Below are 12420 nucleotides of genomic sequence, written 5' to 3'. Positions count from 1 at the left end.
CTTTCCCTTGACTGTAGTGCAATGCCTCCTCCCAGCCATGCCACAAACACAATATACTCCAAGGCAAGGTGTCCCTTTCCCTCTACTTGCCTACCAGTCAGTTGCTCTTGAAGCTGACCACTGCTCCTGACTGTTTTGCATGTTACTGACGCAACATCCACTCTCCAAATTAAAAACTTGCATGCTAGAAAAATGACATAACATTCTACATAAACATTCTGTATACCACTTAGTCAGGCTGAATGCAATAGTTCAGAATATTCTACAGCCTTAGTTACAGTAAATCTAATGCATATATCAATATATGTAAAAAATAAAAATAGTTTGGTTTTAGTCCTCTAATCCTCATGAGGCTGTTTTCATAGAATGGATTATCTCATGCATGCATAGACACAATCTGATTACAAATCACCACATACTACGATATACTTTAGAGACCTATTTCTCATTGAGTATTTTGTACATATTCAATACATATTTCTTTTTGCCTAAAAAGAAAATTACTTGCTAGATTAAATCCAGTGAGAAAACAGAGAACTGAATGCTACCACACTACTCCTGCAGTTCTCGAAGAATGTTATTTTCAAAATCTCAAAGCCCAACACCCTAGAGCCACCCACTCCAATTCTGTCTTCCACATCAGCTCATCATCCCAACTGATGAGGAAATTCATATTTCCAAGTATTTGCCACACATTTAGTAGCACAGTGTCGCATGAAGGCACTTTCAGCTGGGAGAAGACTAAGTCAATTCAGTGAAATCCGACTGTTGCAAAACTAGCTCTAGCAGTTTCTTAGCATACTGCTACAGTTTTGATTTACTTGACTTAAGTCAGGAAACCATACTCAATAATCCTGCTAAGAAATCCTATGGTCCTGAAGCTATTCAGCATTTTCAGAGTTCTGCCAAATGAGTTCCTACACAGTGTAATACTGATCGCACTTACTACTACAAGACAATACTTAGTCTGGCTGAAACTTGCAAGAGAAATTCTCAGTTTTATGTTGTGTATGACTGAACTCAGCTGACTGCTTTGAATGGATTCAGCATGGCAAGCTAATAAACTGATCTTGACTATCAAGCTGACCTAGGCTGATAAATATATTGCCCTTTTCCTTTTATTCCCTTGGACTCTCCCATCATTTAATTCTACATTTTGAAAACATATGCTTGTTACAACTGGGCTGAACATCAACACTACAATTATCTGCTCCAAGAGACTCTGTTCTGGATGATTCTGATTTGTAAGGGAAATAAAGCTCCTCCCTCACTTTGCATGTCACATTAATATATTCTTTGAGTCACACCGTCTCTTTCTTACTACGTATTATACTGGCTTATCAGAACTTAACCTTCTTTGTATACTCACCTTTGGGAGCTTGAGTCATTCGCACTACAATCTCAAAACTGTATCTTATAAACACCACAATTCAAAGATTTTGCATATAAAAAAGATCAAAATACAAAGCATACTCAGGCTTCAGATTTTTTAAGAATACTCACCTGGTTGGGAACTTTACTCCTAATACGAGACCAAGCTCCATCTTTGTAGAAATACTGGGCTGGAGACAAAAATTTTGACCTGTATTCAGTGTTCATCCTCCTAAGAAATAAAGAACAAAGCAAGTAAAAAAGACAGAAAGAGTAAAGCTTGACATCCAGAAGACTCCTTAAGAGCACTTTTAACGTCGTATCAACAATGATAAGTGTATTTATACTTAAATGCCAGGGCTGAGATGTGAAAAACACACGCTTTGAAACACAGCTCCTCCATAACAACACAGCTAGGAAAGCTGTGAAAAAGCTCACTCACAGTTGATGGCTCTTCAAGTAGTTACTCCTGTTGGTTTTTCCTCACAACCCTTCTGCCAGAAGCTTTTGCCCCGACAGCCAAATCAGCAGAACATACTACACACATAAGCCTCAATTACCTCAATGCAAAGTGGAGAGTCTTGGTTTAAGTCACTGATGAAGGTGCATTTAAGGAAAAATGCCTGGTTTGGCACTAATGTGTCCAAGACATTTCCTTCTAGGAACTCCACTCTAAAGGCACTCTGCCTATGGGTGGGGTGAACTGTCAGGGCTAGAAATGTCCAGCTACCATAACAATGGTCAGCATAATTCATGTAACTGTGTCCTACTGGCTTTGATCTTCAAAAGGCCTCGGTACTTGAAAAGATGGATTCATTTTCCCTTCTGCCATACACATACATACACAGAAAAATTAACATCATCTAACCTACAGCAGGCAATAAGCAATACTTCAAGTCCTTAAGCACTGAACTGTGGATTTATCCCAGAGGTTTTTGGTTTTAACCTTGCTTCAGAACATTACTAACTTTATTTTAATGTATTCAGCACCAGGTGAAAAGACCCTCTTTTTCAGTCCTTCTTCAGAAATAGATCATAAAAGCCTGAAGTCAGAGAATAAAATGCACCTTGTAAAAAGAAAAATACCAAGGCAAAAAAAATCCCTTTATATTCAAAATTTCTTTCCGTATGTCCCCTTCTTTGAAACTCAGAATTCCTTCAGTTTGGGTTGCAAAACCAATAGATTATCTCAATAAACATATCACTGCTGTGCCTTGATTCCAGTCATTCTGCTGCAAGCACAAGCCATGCAATGCAGCTTGCATACAAAGCGACAGTCCTGTCTGCACATTGAGAACTTGCACATTTTGAACACTATTTGCTCAGTGACTGTTTTGGAAACTTTTGCCTTGCACTACCACACTGAAGGCATAAGAGGCAGAAATTTGTCCTTAAATAAAAAAGTCATAGCAAATGATCACAAATTTTACACACTACTCTGCAAAATTTACTACAATCTACTATGTCAAACAGCTATAAAAACCAAGGAGTTAGAGGTTTTAATTACAGTATATTCACTCACTTTTTCATAAAGCATTTTTATTTCACAGAATTTTAAGTGATGATTTTGTAATTATCTCCCAATATCCAAGAGCATTCAGACCTAAGTAGGTCACATCTCCCATCTTTAATCTAATGCCTTAACACTGCCAGAAAGTCATGTGAATGAAAGCAATCACTGGGACATATATATAAAGCACAAAGACAGCAGAGATGGACTAATATATGCATTTGAAAACCTACATCATTCTGGACTTTTATTTCTCTTGGCATATCTCAGATGTGTAGAAAATGGAAACAAGTACAGTTCCTGCAATGTAGGTATGTGGCAGAAGAAAAAGTTACTTTGATAGCACTCAATTTAATTTCATTTCCATGCTTGTCTGATTACCAGATGATTAACAGCTGTAAACAGGACAGATTTCTTTACTTATTTATCTCATGAGTTTGCTTCTCTTACTCTGGGACAGAAGGTGGTATGTACTAGAAAAAGCAGACATCAAGTACAATCATCACAGTTTTAAGGTGTGGAGCAAGCACAGGAGAGTAGTTTGAAAAGAGACTACAACTTCCAAAGTACTCACTGAAAGTTTAGGAGCAGCATTGCACCGATTTAGTTTCATTTATGTTAAATTTATTAATAATATTATTATTGCACCAGAAAGTTCAACTGAACGAGTGTGGTTACAAAGCTTCCACTTCGGCTGCCCAGAGAATGGGATAGAAATTAACACCAGGTTTAGACGTACCCACAGGAAGCTCAACCGCAGCCCTGCAAGGGGACAGACATCGCGTTTGCCCTTCCAACTGTAAAATGGTGCAGTTAAAGGTCATCGTTTGTGATTCTAAATATTACACTGCTGTACACCTATCCACTAGGCTAAGATTTCCTATTTTATACATACCCACGACTTGCATGTAAAGAGAGGGGCTTTGGACTGATATGTTGCTTATTTTTTTGTTTAGGATGTTTCTGTTCTGATTTCCCTTGTTTTGCTGCATCTTCTGCTGGCTTTTGAAACGGTTCTTCCCTTTTACTCTAAGGCAAAGATAATTTTAAAAATACCGTATTAGCTAAAAAACTGAAAACCCCCATATTCCTTTTGACATAAAACTTTTGCAAAAAGTTATGTTATTCTAAAACGTCAACTGTTTTGTGTTTTTAATACAAACAAGAATATTACATTCCTTTGCTAATACACCAGCAAAATGCCAACGCTAAGATTCTGAGTGCAACACTCAGTTAGTTAGGTGATCCATTTTGTACGCTTTACAAAATGAATTTAACGTGAAAGACAGAAATGAAAGATTACAATACCTGCACATTCTAACTCTAACTTGAGTTTTGTATAAGATTTAACAGGTATATTTCTGGAATTTGTAATAAATTAAAAAACAAAAACTCTTATAGTCAAGCAATATAAACCAATTTATAATAAACCAAAAAGGCAAATTTTTAATTTGCTGCCATTCTGGTTTATAAAGGGTCAGATTGACTTGTTCAGTTTTGACATCACAGGGTTTTTTTTTCCCCTGTTTATTTTATCCTCTTGGAAATCTCATGTGTGATTTGTGATTCTGCTAGAGATCTTTACACACACTGTTCAAATTCAATGAAAAAAAAGAAAGCAAGAAACAAAAACCCCACCAAAATCCCCCAAAAGTTCTTCAAGATATTCATCAGATAACAGTATACATAAAATGTGTTTTAGACAGTTTCACTAAAATTCCCTTCTCGTGCCTTCTCTTCCTTCACTTTATTAGCTCTCTCAGGAAAATATAACCTGAATTTCTAATATTAAAAACAAATGCTTCCTAAAGGCCTCATGCTTTTCAAGCTTTCTTCACATCTGCTAAAAGAAGCAAAAGGGCACAAAAAATTCCTCCTCCCCAGATGAGATTTAAAGCACAGGGCAGGTCTGTGTTCTAAATGATAAAGCCTCCAAGCCAGCAATCATCTTTAAGAACCTCAAAAGTAACAACAGCTAAAAGAGAGCCACAGGCACTCCATGTTAAGTATGCATTTTGCTTAGTAATGGTCCGAGTGAGCACATCTGACAATGGCTGTCCTACGTGGCCGGATGGTTAGCTAACCTGTAGGAATTTAAACACCACTACACTTAGCAACTTGCTACAAAACAGACATTCATCTGTCCACCCTGCAAAATAAGTTAGTTGTCAAGCAGTTTAAATTGCTATTACCTATTTTTAGAAGGCCTCAGTCTGAAACAATTCCATTCTATTAAAAGTATCTGGTGAAATGGCTATAGCCATGTCTCCTACAAGTCCACCTATGTTTGCCCAAGCCAACACCAAGACAAGGAAATGCAAGGCCTCAGCCAGCCAAATTACTTAAAAGACATTTTAATGTTTTGAACTGAGTAACAGAGCCTACATAGGCTACACAATGTCCCGTTATAGCCCTGCACTTACCTTTCAACTTACCAAGACAAAGGGAAATGAATTGTAACCCTTCCTCCATGTTTCTTCAAACTACTGTTGGCTGAAAATCAGTTCCAACTGTGGCATCTTCTATATATCAAATTTATTTTTTTTTTTAATTCACACTATGTCTGATTTATGAGATCAAAAAAGTTCCAGACCTCCCATCCAGCCCTCCTGCATAGCAAGAGACTACAGTGGCACCAATGAGAGCATAAATTGGACATCTAGATTTCAGAAACTGTCCTAACGACTAAAACCAAAATTTCAATTTAAAAAAAAAAAAAACAAACAAAAAAACCCACCACTTGAAAACTAATAAATTAAGGTGACAGGAAAAACACACTCAAAATGTCATTGTAAACTGAACAGACACTACAGAAACTACAGAACCCACTACAGAAACCCCTAAGAGCAAACAGAGCTGTACAGTGATATTTCCAGTCTTTTATAGCAAAACCACTACTGAGTCCAGTGTCGTTAGCTCAGCTATAAAATATAACTAAAATTTTCAAAATAAACCCACATCCACATTATAGAAAAGAACAATCAAAATTATAGAAGGTTACTAATGCCTTTCTTTTATGGAAATATTTACTTGTTCATAAACTGCAAATTCTTTCTCTTCTGAACCACTTCTCTCTTGTGGACCCTTAACAGGAGGAGACTCTTTGACTCTTCTCTCATATTCAGTTTCAAAAGTAATTGCAGGAGATTTAAATGGAGGTACAGATTTACTTGTGTTGCAAAAAACCTTTGGAGGAAAGAAAACAAAACAAAACAAGAGTGACTTGCTTACCTTAAGGCTAAATTTTCAAATTCAGTTAACCAATTCATGCAAATACACTCACAGATGAGCAGAGTCACGTGTACAAACACAGCATGTACAGACTAATTAACTTCTAGGACAAATTGAAGAGAAACTCAATCTGATAAAAATACATTTAAAAGTGATCGAGGCAGACAACTAAACCTATGGTCAAACGCTGTCCTTACTGCAGTTTGCTAACAGAGGTTTTGTGGATTTGGGAAGACAGTTCACCTTCAGGGTTGTAGGTAGGAACATATTTTTTAAAATGCATGCCATAAAATTTCCGTTTGAGTCCTTAGGACATGTCCAGTCCATAAGTAACAGACAAGTGTTCTGTGTTTTAGAACTGGACGCTTAGATCAGGGTAATTTGAGCCATCCACTATTTTCCAACCAATAATGTATTATAATTAATGGTAGAGAATTTGCCTAACACATGGTCAGGTATCATCTCCTCATGGGGCATTGAATTAAAAGACCTTACCATATGTCACAGGCATACATTTTCCCCAGCTACGCTATGAGAATTGAGGTCTGACATAACCTAAGTTGGATAACTTTGATATTTTCACAGAATCTCTTCAAGAGAAAGGTATCATCATTATTCAGTACTCAGGTATATGCTCCATCATTTCAATGAAAAGAATATCAGTTTGTTAATATGTATAATTTTTATCATGAAATTCTAATCTTATGTTTAGAACTTGCAAACATTTATACATATTTAGATTTTCTCTAATTTCTCATTATCTAAAGATTTGTAGTCCCTACAGGTGTATTCTTATGGCTTCTCATTCCGTTTAAGCTGTGAAAAAGTTTGCTATTTTAGATTTCATAGTCTTTCTTCTGAAATAGCACAATGTTCACAAGTATCAATAATGAAATTATCAAACTGATTTCTAATAGAATCAAATGGAATTCTCCAGGAAATTTTCCATAAGGTGACTTTCCAGTCACCCGCCTCTTCCTCAAACGGTCCTTTGGCTTCTACACTATTGTAATGCATTTCAGTGAGTATTCCTCGGATAAGGGACTGTTGGGAAACAGATATCTCAAAGTAAGTCCACCTGCTTGGCATTCCAACAAGAAAAAGACAGGAACAGTTTTTATAGTGATTGATCCTAATTATTAACATTTATTGCCTCTGAAAGCTGTTACTGAACAAATCTGCTACCCGCAGGTAAAAACAGAGAAAGCGCCATCTGTAATAATCCCATTAACGCATATGCTCCTAGTAAAGAAACAGAAGATGAAATAAAAGCAGAAGTTCTTATTTTATACTGTAAAATGACTAAAAGATGGAATGAGTCTCCTAAGTCCTGATCCCAGTAACAATGAATTGAAAACACAAAGCAGTCTCACAATCAGAGTTACTCTTTGTGGTCTGATTAGAAATAGCAGCATTTCCAATCCTACAACGTCCAAAAACTCATGAGATGTATTAGAATGCCGCAAGAGTGTCTTAAAATCAGAAGACTCCACTTTTAAATATAAGCAGTTTTCATGAAACTGAAAAACACTACAGAGATGCACTTTAGGACTTAGAGGTATACATGCACAGAGTTGGAGACCAAGAATAAGAATCTGTGGAAACCTATAAAAGACCGTGAGAATAAACAGCGAAACTTGAACGATTTCAGTGGCAAGATGTGCTGTTACAATACAGAACACCTGAACGTTCCTCTGTTGATTAGCTATATACTACATAACATAAAAATGTTAAAAATGAAGGGTAACATTGAGTAGGATTTTAGAGCTCCTAAGGTAACTTAATGCAAACAAAAGAAAATGGTCCTGTTAGAAAGTACAGAATACAACCAGGAATAAGCAGAACAAGTAATTAGACCTGACTACTAAAGAATGACAGGGAAACAAATCTAATTATACAGCACTTTTGTATATTGAGAGAAAAAAATTAATCATGTAACAACATTCAAGTTTGTTGTTCCCCTGCCAAAAGAGGGAGAAAGGGAATCTTGGAAGGTAAGCAACTTTGTTGATACATAGAATAAGTATTCATTTAATTTCTGGATTCTTTAAAATTACCTGTTCAGCTGCAAGTATTGGTGACTTTTCATGAGGACTCTTCCAAACAAATTGGCTTTGATATTCAGAATTTCTGGGGAAAGTATTTAAACGTGAAATATTCATGCCTGCTTTCCTCTGAAGGACTCTGTGAAGCTGACAACATACAAAAGAAAAAAAAAAAAGTAACACTGATTGTTCCCTTTCCTACAATGTTTTGCAAGTCAGATATCTTTCAATGCGCACTTTCAAACCAATGATTTGGTTTCTGGTTGCATGAATTAAATGAATGCAAAGTACAGTTTCTCATCACAGCCAACAACCCCAAAAAGTCTATATATTATTGGCTAAATCCTTGTTTAACTGAAATCAACAATGATGGCAGGTGAACAGGAATTCACGCTTCATTTAAGTGGAACCAAAATCTGGTCTCAAAAGTACTGTTCTCCCAACAGAAAAGCTACAACATAAATATATCAAAACTCAGGACTAAGGAGAGAGTTAGACAACAGAGGCTGGTGTTTAATTTAATGGTGTTAAATTACTGTATGTATCAGATTAGTAATTTTTATACTAGTTAACTAAAAAAAAACCAAAAAAACAAAAAACACCACTCTTCCCTTACCCCATTACCCATTTTTTCTAATTCCTTTCTTGGAGATGAAAATGCTTCATTTTGATCTGGTGGAGCTGCAGAGGGTGATCTCTTCATGTTGTTTTCTGCAAGAGCAAGAGCTGTTTCACCTCTAGAATCCACCAAATGTGACTGAACTTTTGGGGGGAGACTGGGTCCTTCTGGCATCTCAATTTTTTCCTGAGTCACGTCATTGTTGTTGTGGTCTGTGTGCAACTCTGCAGTCTTAAGAGCTTCAGTTTCAAGTGGGTCATTCAAATCACAATCTGCTGGCCATTCAAAGGACTTCGAAATCTGTGGATTATGATGAGGTACCCTTCTCTTGGAAATGAAGTTTGGTTCTCTTGTGATTCCTGAAAAAGGCATAGTAGTTTCAACAGAAACATTCTATTGAAAGCATAATATCACTCTTTACAAGAATAAACTGAAAGTTTATCATACAACTGATTATTAGAAAAAACTATTTTAGTATCATTGAGTAATGACAGCCTATGAATTACAGCATGGCTGTGAAATTCTGTCTTCTCGCCTATCTGTGAATACCTTTCCTTTTCACTAAAGAGAGATGGGAACATGGTGCTCCAGGACCATGTTGGATAAAACCATATAAAGCAAATATGTCCACAGGACAATCTTTTGCAAGATGATTCTGGAAGTTCAACAACAACAACAAAATTAACACAGCTGGTGAAAAGAATGTCGTTAACAGATACAGAATGACCAACCTGCAGTGATAAAGTACACCACAAACACTTCTCATTACACATGCCCAATACACCTTCCTGAACCAGTTCTCACCGATTGTGACAGGACAGCGACAGATCCCTGTTCATCTAATACAAATGTGATTTAAAACCATCTCAGACAGCCGGTGACTTTTTACAGTACAAACACAAAAACATTTCCAAAATTGTAAAAAGACTATGTAACAAAACCAGGTATCAAGCTCTTTTAAAGAATTGTTGGCCTTTACACGTGCAGATGAAATTAAAATTACCCCACCGTTTTAATAGGAGGATTGCACGACTGAACACATTTAAATCAGTAATCCAACTGCAAAGTGCCCACGTGCAATGGACAAATAAGTGAAGGCCCCTAACTGTCTGAAAGAAACACTTTCTAGGAGAGAGAGAAACTCCTATCTCATGAAGTAACAACATAGAAAGAGAGAACAACCTACAGTGAAAAGTATACAGAATATCTGGATGTCCAAATACACATACAGGTGGTAGGAAATAATCCGAGTGGAAAAACACTGGAAAAGTAGCAGGAAGGAACTTGGGGCACCTGCAGCTGTTAACTTTTTGAGGTGATGTTCCAAGTCATTCTTAAAACTGCCAACTATGTGTTCCAACGGGAAGAACCACAAATTAATTATCAAAAACAATCTGCAAGTTCTATTAGATGTCAAGAGTGACATTTGAAGATGCACATGGTTAAATGGTGAGAAAAGAGGTGGGAGTGAAAATGCATGCAAAGGTGTAGGAAAACTACACCAAGCACACACAAAAACACCGCTACACCGCAAGGAGGAAGAGAAACTGCTGCATTACTAACTCATGACTTTACTACAAGTCTTGCAATATTTGCAGTTTAGTTTGACTGGAAAAGCAGCACAGTATACAGTTTTTTTAAAAAGTTAATGTGTTTGGATGTTCAGGTGTTTCAGAATTCATGGAAGTTATTCTCTTCAATACAGGTGCCCATACACAGAGCCATGTGCTAGGGAAAGCAAGGTTAAAGAAATATGTATTTTTGCAGTAATGGAAGATAGCAGTAATATATACAACGTGTAACCTTTGGCAAGATTAAATTATTTATTAAAATGTCTAGTATTTCAGCTGAAAACAAACCATACTCCCACTAGTTGGGTCTTAAAGACTAGGCCATAATTTAGAACACTTACCATATTGTAGGAATTACTATATTGGACTCTAATTACCCAGACCAACCAGTATGGTTGCACTGAACTGCACAGTTTGGTTAATCTGTCTTGTGCCACTACAGTAATTCCTATTTTCTACTGCTCCTTTTCAAAGCACTGCATTTGTCATTACTCTGCAGCTTACTCCTTTTCCTCAGCTCTCTATGGGCCTTTCAATCCAGATGCTATTTCCTTTGTTTTCTACTTTCCAATCCCACATTTTCCTGCCATAATAATCTCTACAACGCCTAACTCCTAGTCTACAGTATCAAGGCCAGGCTAGACGGGGCTTTGAGTAACCCTGTCTCGTGGAAGGTGTCCCTGTCCATGGCAAGGGGGTGGGAACTAGATGTTTTTTGAGGTCCCTTCCAACACAAACCATTCTAAGATTCTCTGACTGATGCCAAGCTTTTCTATTTAATGCTTGTCTTTTCTTTTTTTTTTTCTTTTCCTAGTTAGCTGCCCCTTTAGATCTTCATAACAATTTCATTTTGTATCAAACTTTGCCCTAAATTAGTCTCCTCTTAAATACAGAATTTTACTTACTGTTTCCATGTATCACAGGTAACCCAATGCCTCCTTCTACACACCCTGTATGGGTTAACACTGCATCTGTGCTTCATGTTTGGGATTCAGCTTATGCTGCAGGTCAGAAACCATGTATTTTTCACGTTTTATATAAATAGCACTGACATCAAAAGCAAGTTTCAGTGTAGCCAGAAAGAATAAGGCATTCAAAAACACATTCTAAATGATGACTACAAAGATACTTTTAACTGTATAAAGCATACAAACTGCAAACACTACCAGTTCACTGTGGCCATGCACGCAATCACAGCAAACCTCTCCAGACCTCCTGCGGGCCAGGCAGGAGCCAACTTGGCTAGCATCGGGGTTTGCACTGAAGGGGGTGGCTTTCATGGGGTGCTTACCAAACTGATCCGACCGAAGTCCTGCCCACAAGGATTTCTGTTGCTGGGACGGGCTACAAAACTCTGGGGCTTTCCATCTGAAGTTTCTCTTATATTCACTCAGCCCCTGCAGCAAACAGAGAGGTGTGCGTCAAGTGACGGGTACCCATCCTGCATAGGAAGTCCCATTCAAACACAAGAAAAAACTTCTTTACGGTTCGGGTGACAGAGCACTGGCACAGGCTGCCCAGGGGGGGTGTGGAGTCCCCTTCTCTGGAGATTTTCAAGACCCGCCTGGATGCAGTCCTGAGTAACGTGCTCTGGGCAATCCTGCTTTAGCAGAGGAGTTGGACTAGATGATCTCTAGAGGTCCCTTCCAACTCTGAAAATTCCGTGATTCTGTGATCCACCGCCCCTCTTGGGAACAGGTCTCCAAGGGGAAAAACACCAACAGGGCTCGGGCTCAGCTGGCAGGCTGCTCTGCACCTTCCAAACCCACCACCAACGAAGAACAAAAACTACTTGGCTGCTCTCCCAACAGCAGGGGAAAGCGTCGAATAATTTCACGCACCAAAAAACAAACAAAAAAAAAACAAAACAAAACAAAAAACCTCAAAACTTATTTATATCTTTAAGTGAGTAAAATTTCAGGAACAAGCACTGCCCGAACGCTCTGTCACCCACACGACTGAGCTCTTTCGGTCTTTATTAGCCGGCGCTCATTAGCGCAAGGGTCTCTCCCCTTTCCCGCTTCGCCGGTGGCACCCCAGACACCGCTGCACACACCCCCCGCTTTGGGCCCG

At 37.9% G+C, this 12420-nt stretch overlaps 1 protein-coding gene across 1 annotated transcript in view; it reads right to left on the bottom strand.

Moving 5' to 3' along the window:
• MDM1 (Mdm1 nuclear protein homolog (mouse)) overlaps positions 1-12420 on the bottom strand; it is a 26041-nt gene that overhangs the window by 12926 nt on the left and 695 nt on the right. Inside the window, exons 2-7 of the mRNA XM_009887835.1 lie at positions 11639-11744; positions 8774-9135; positions 8170-8304; positions 6223-6236; positions 3777-3908; positions 1504-1603 (exon numbers count right to left, since the gene is read on the bottom strand). Coding sequence (XP_009886137.1) covers positions 1504-1603; positions 3777-3908; positions 6223-6236; positions 8170-8304; positions 8774-9135; positions 11639-11744 — 849 coding nt within the window. The remainder of the gene's footprint in view (positions 1-1503; positions 1604-3776; positions 3909-6222; positions 6237-8169; positions 8305-8773; positions 9136-11638; positions 11745-12420) is intronic.

Source organism: Charadrius vociferus, unplaced genomic scaffold (genome assembly GCF_000708025.1).
Source record: "Charadrius vociferus isolate BGI_N301 unplaced genomic scaffold, ASM70802v2 scaffold125, whole genome shotgun sequence".
Classification (NCBI taxonomy): Eukaryota; Metazoa; Chordata; class Aves; order Charadriiformes; family Charadriidae; genus Charadrius; species Charadrius vociferus.
This window is presented reverse-complemented; position numbering and strand designations above follow the sequence as displayed.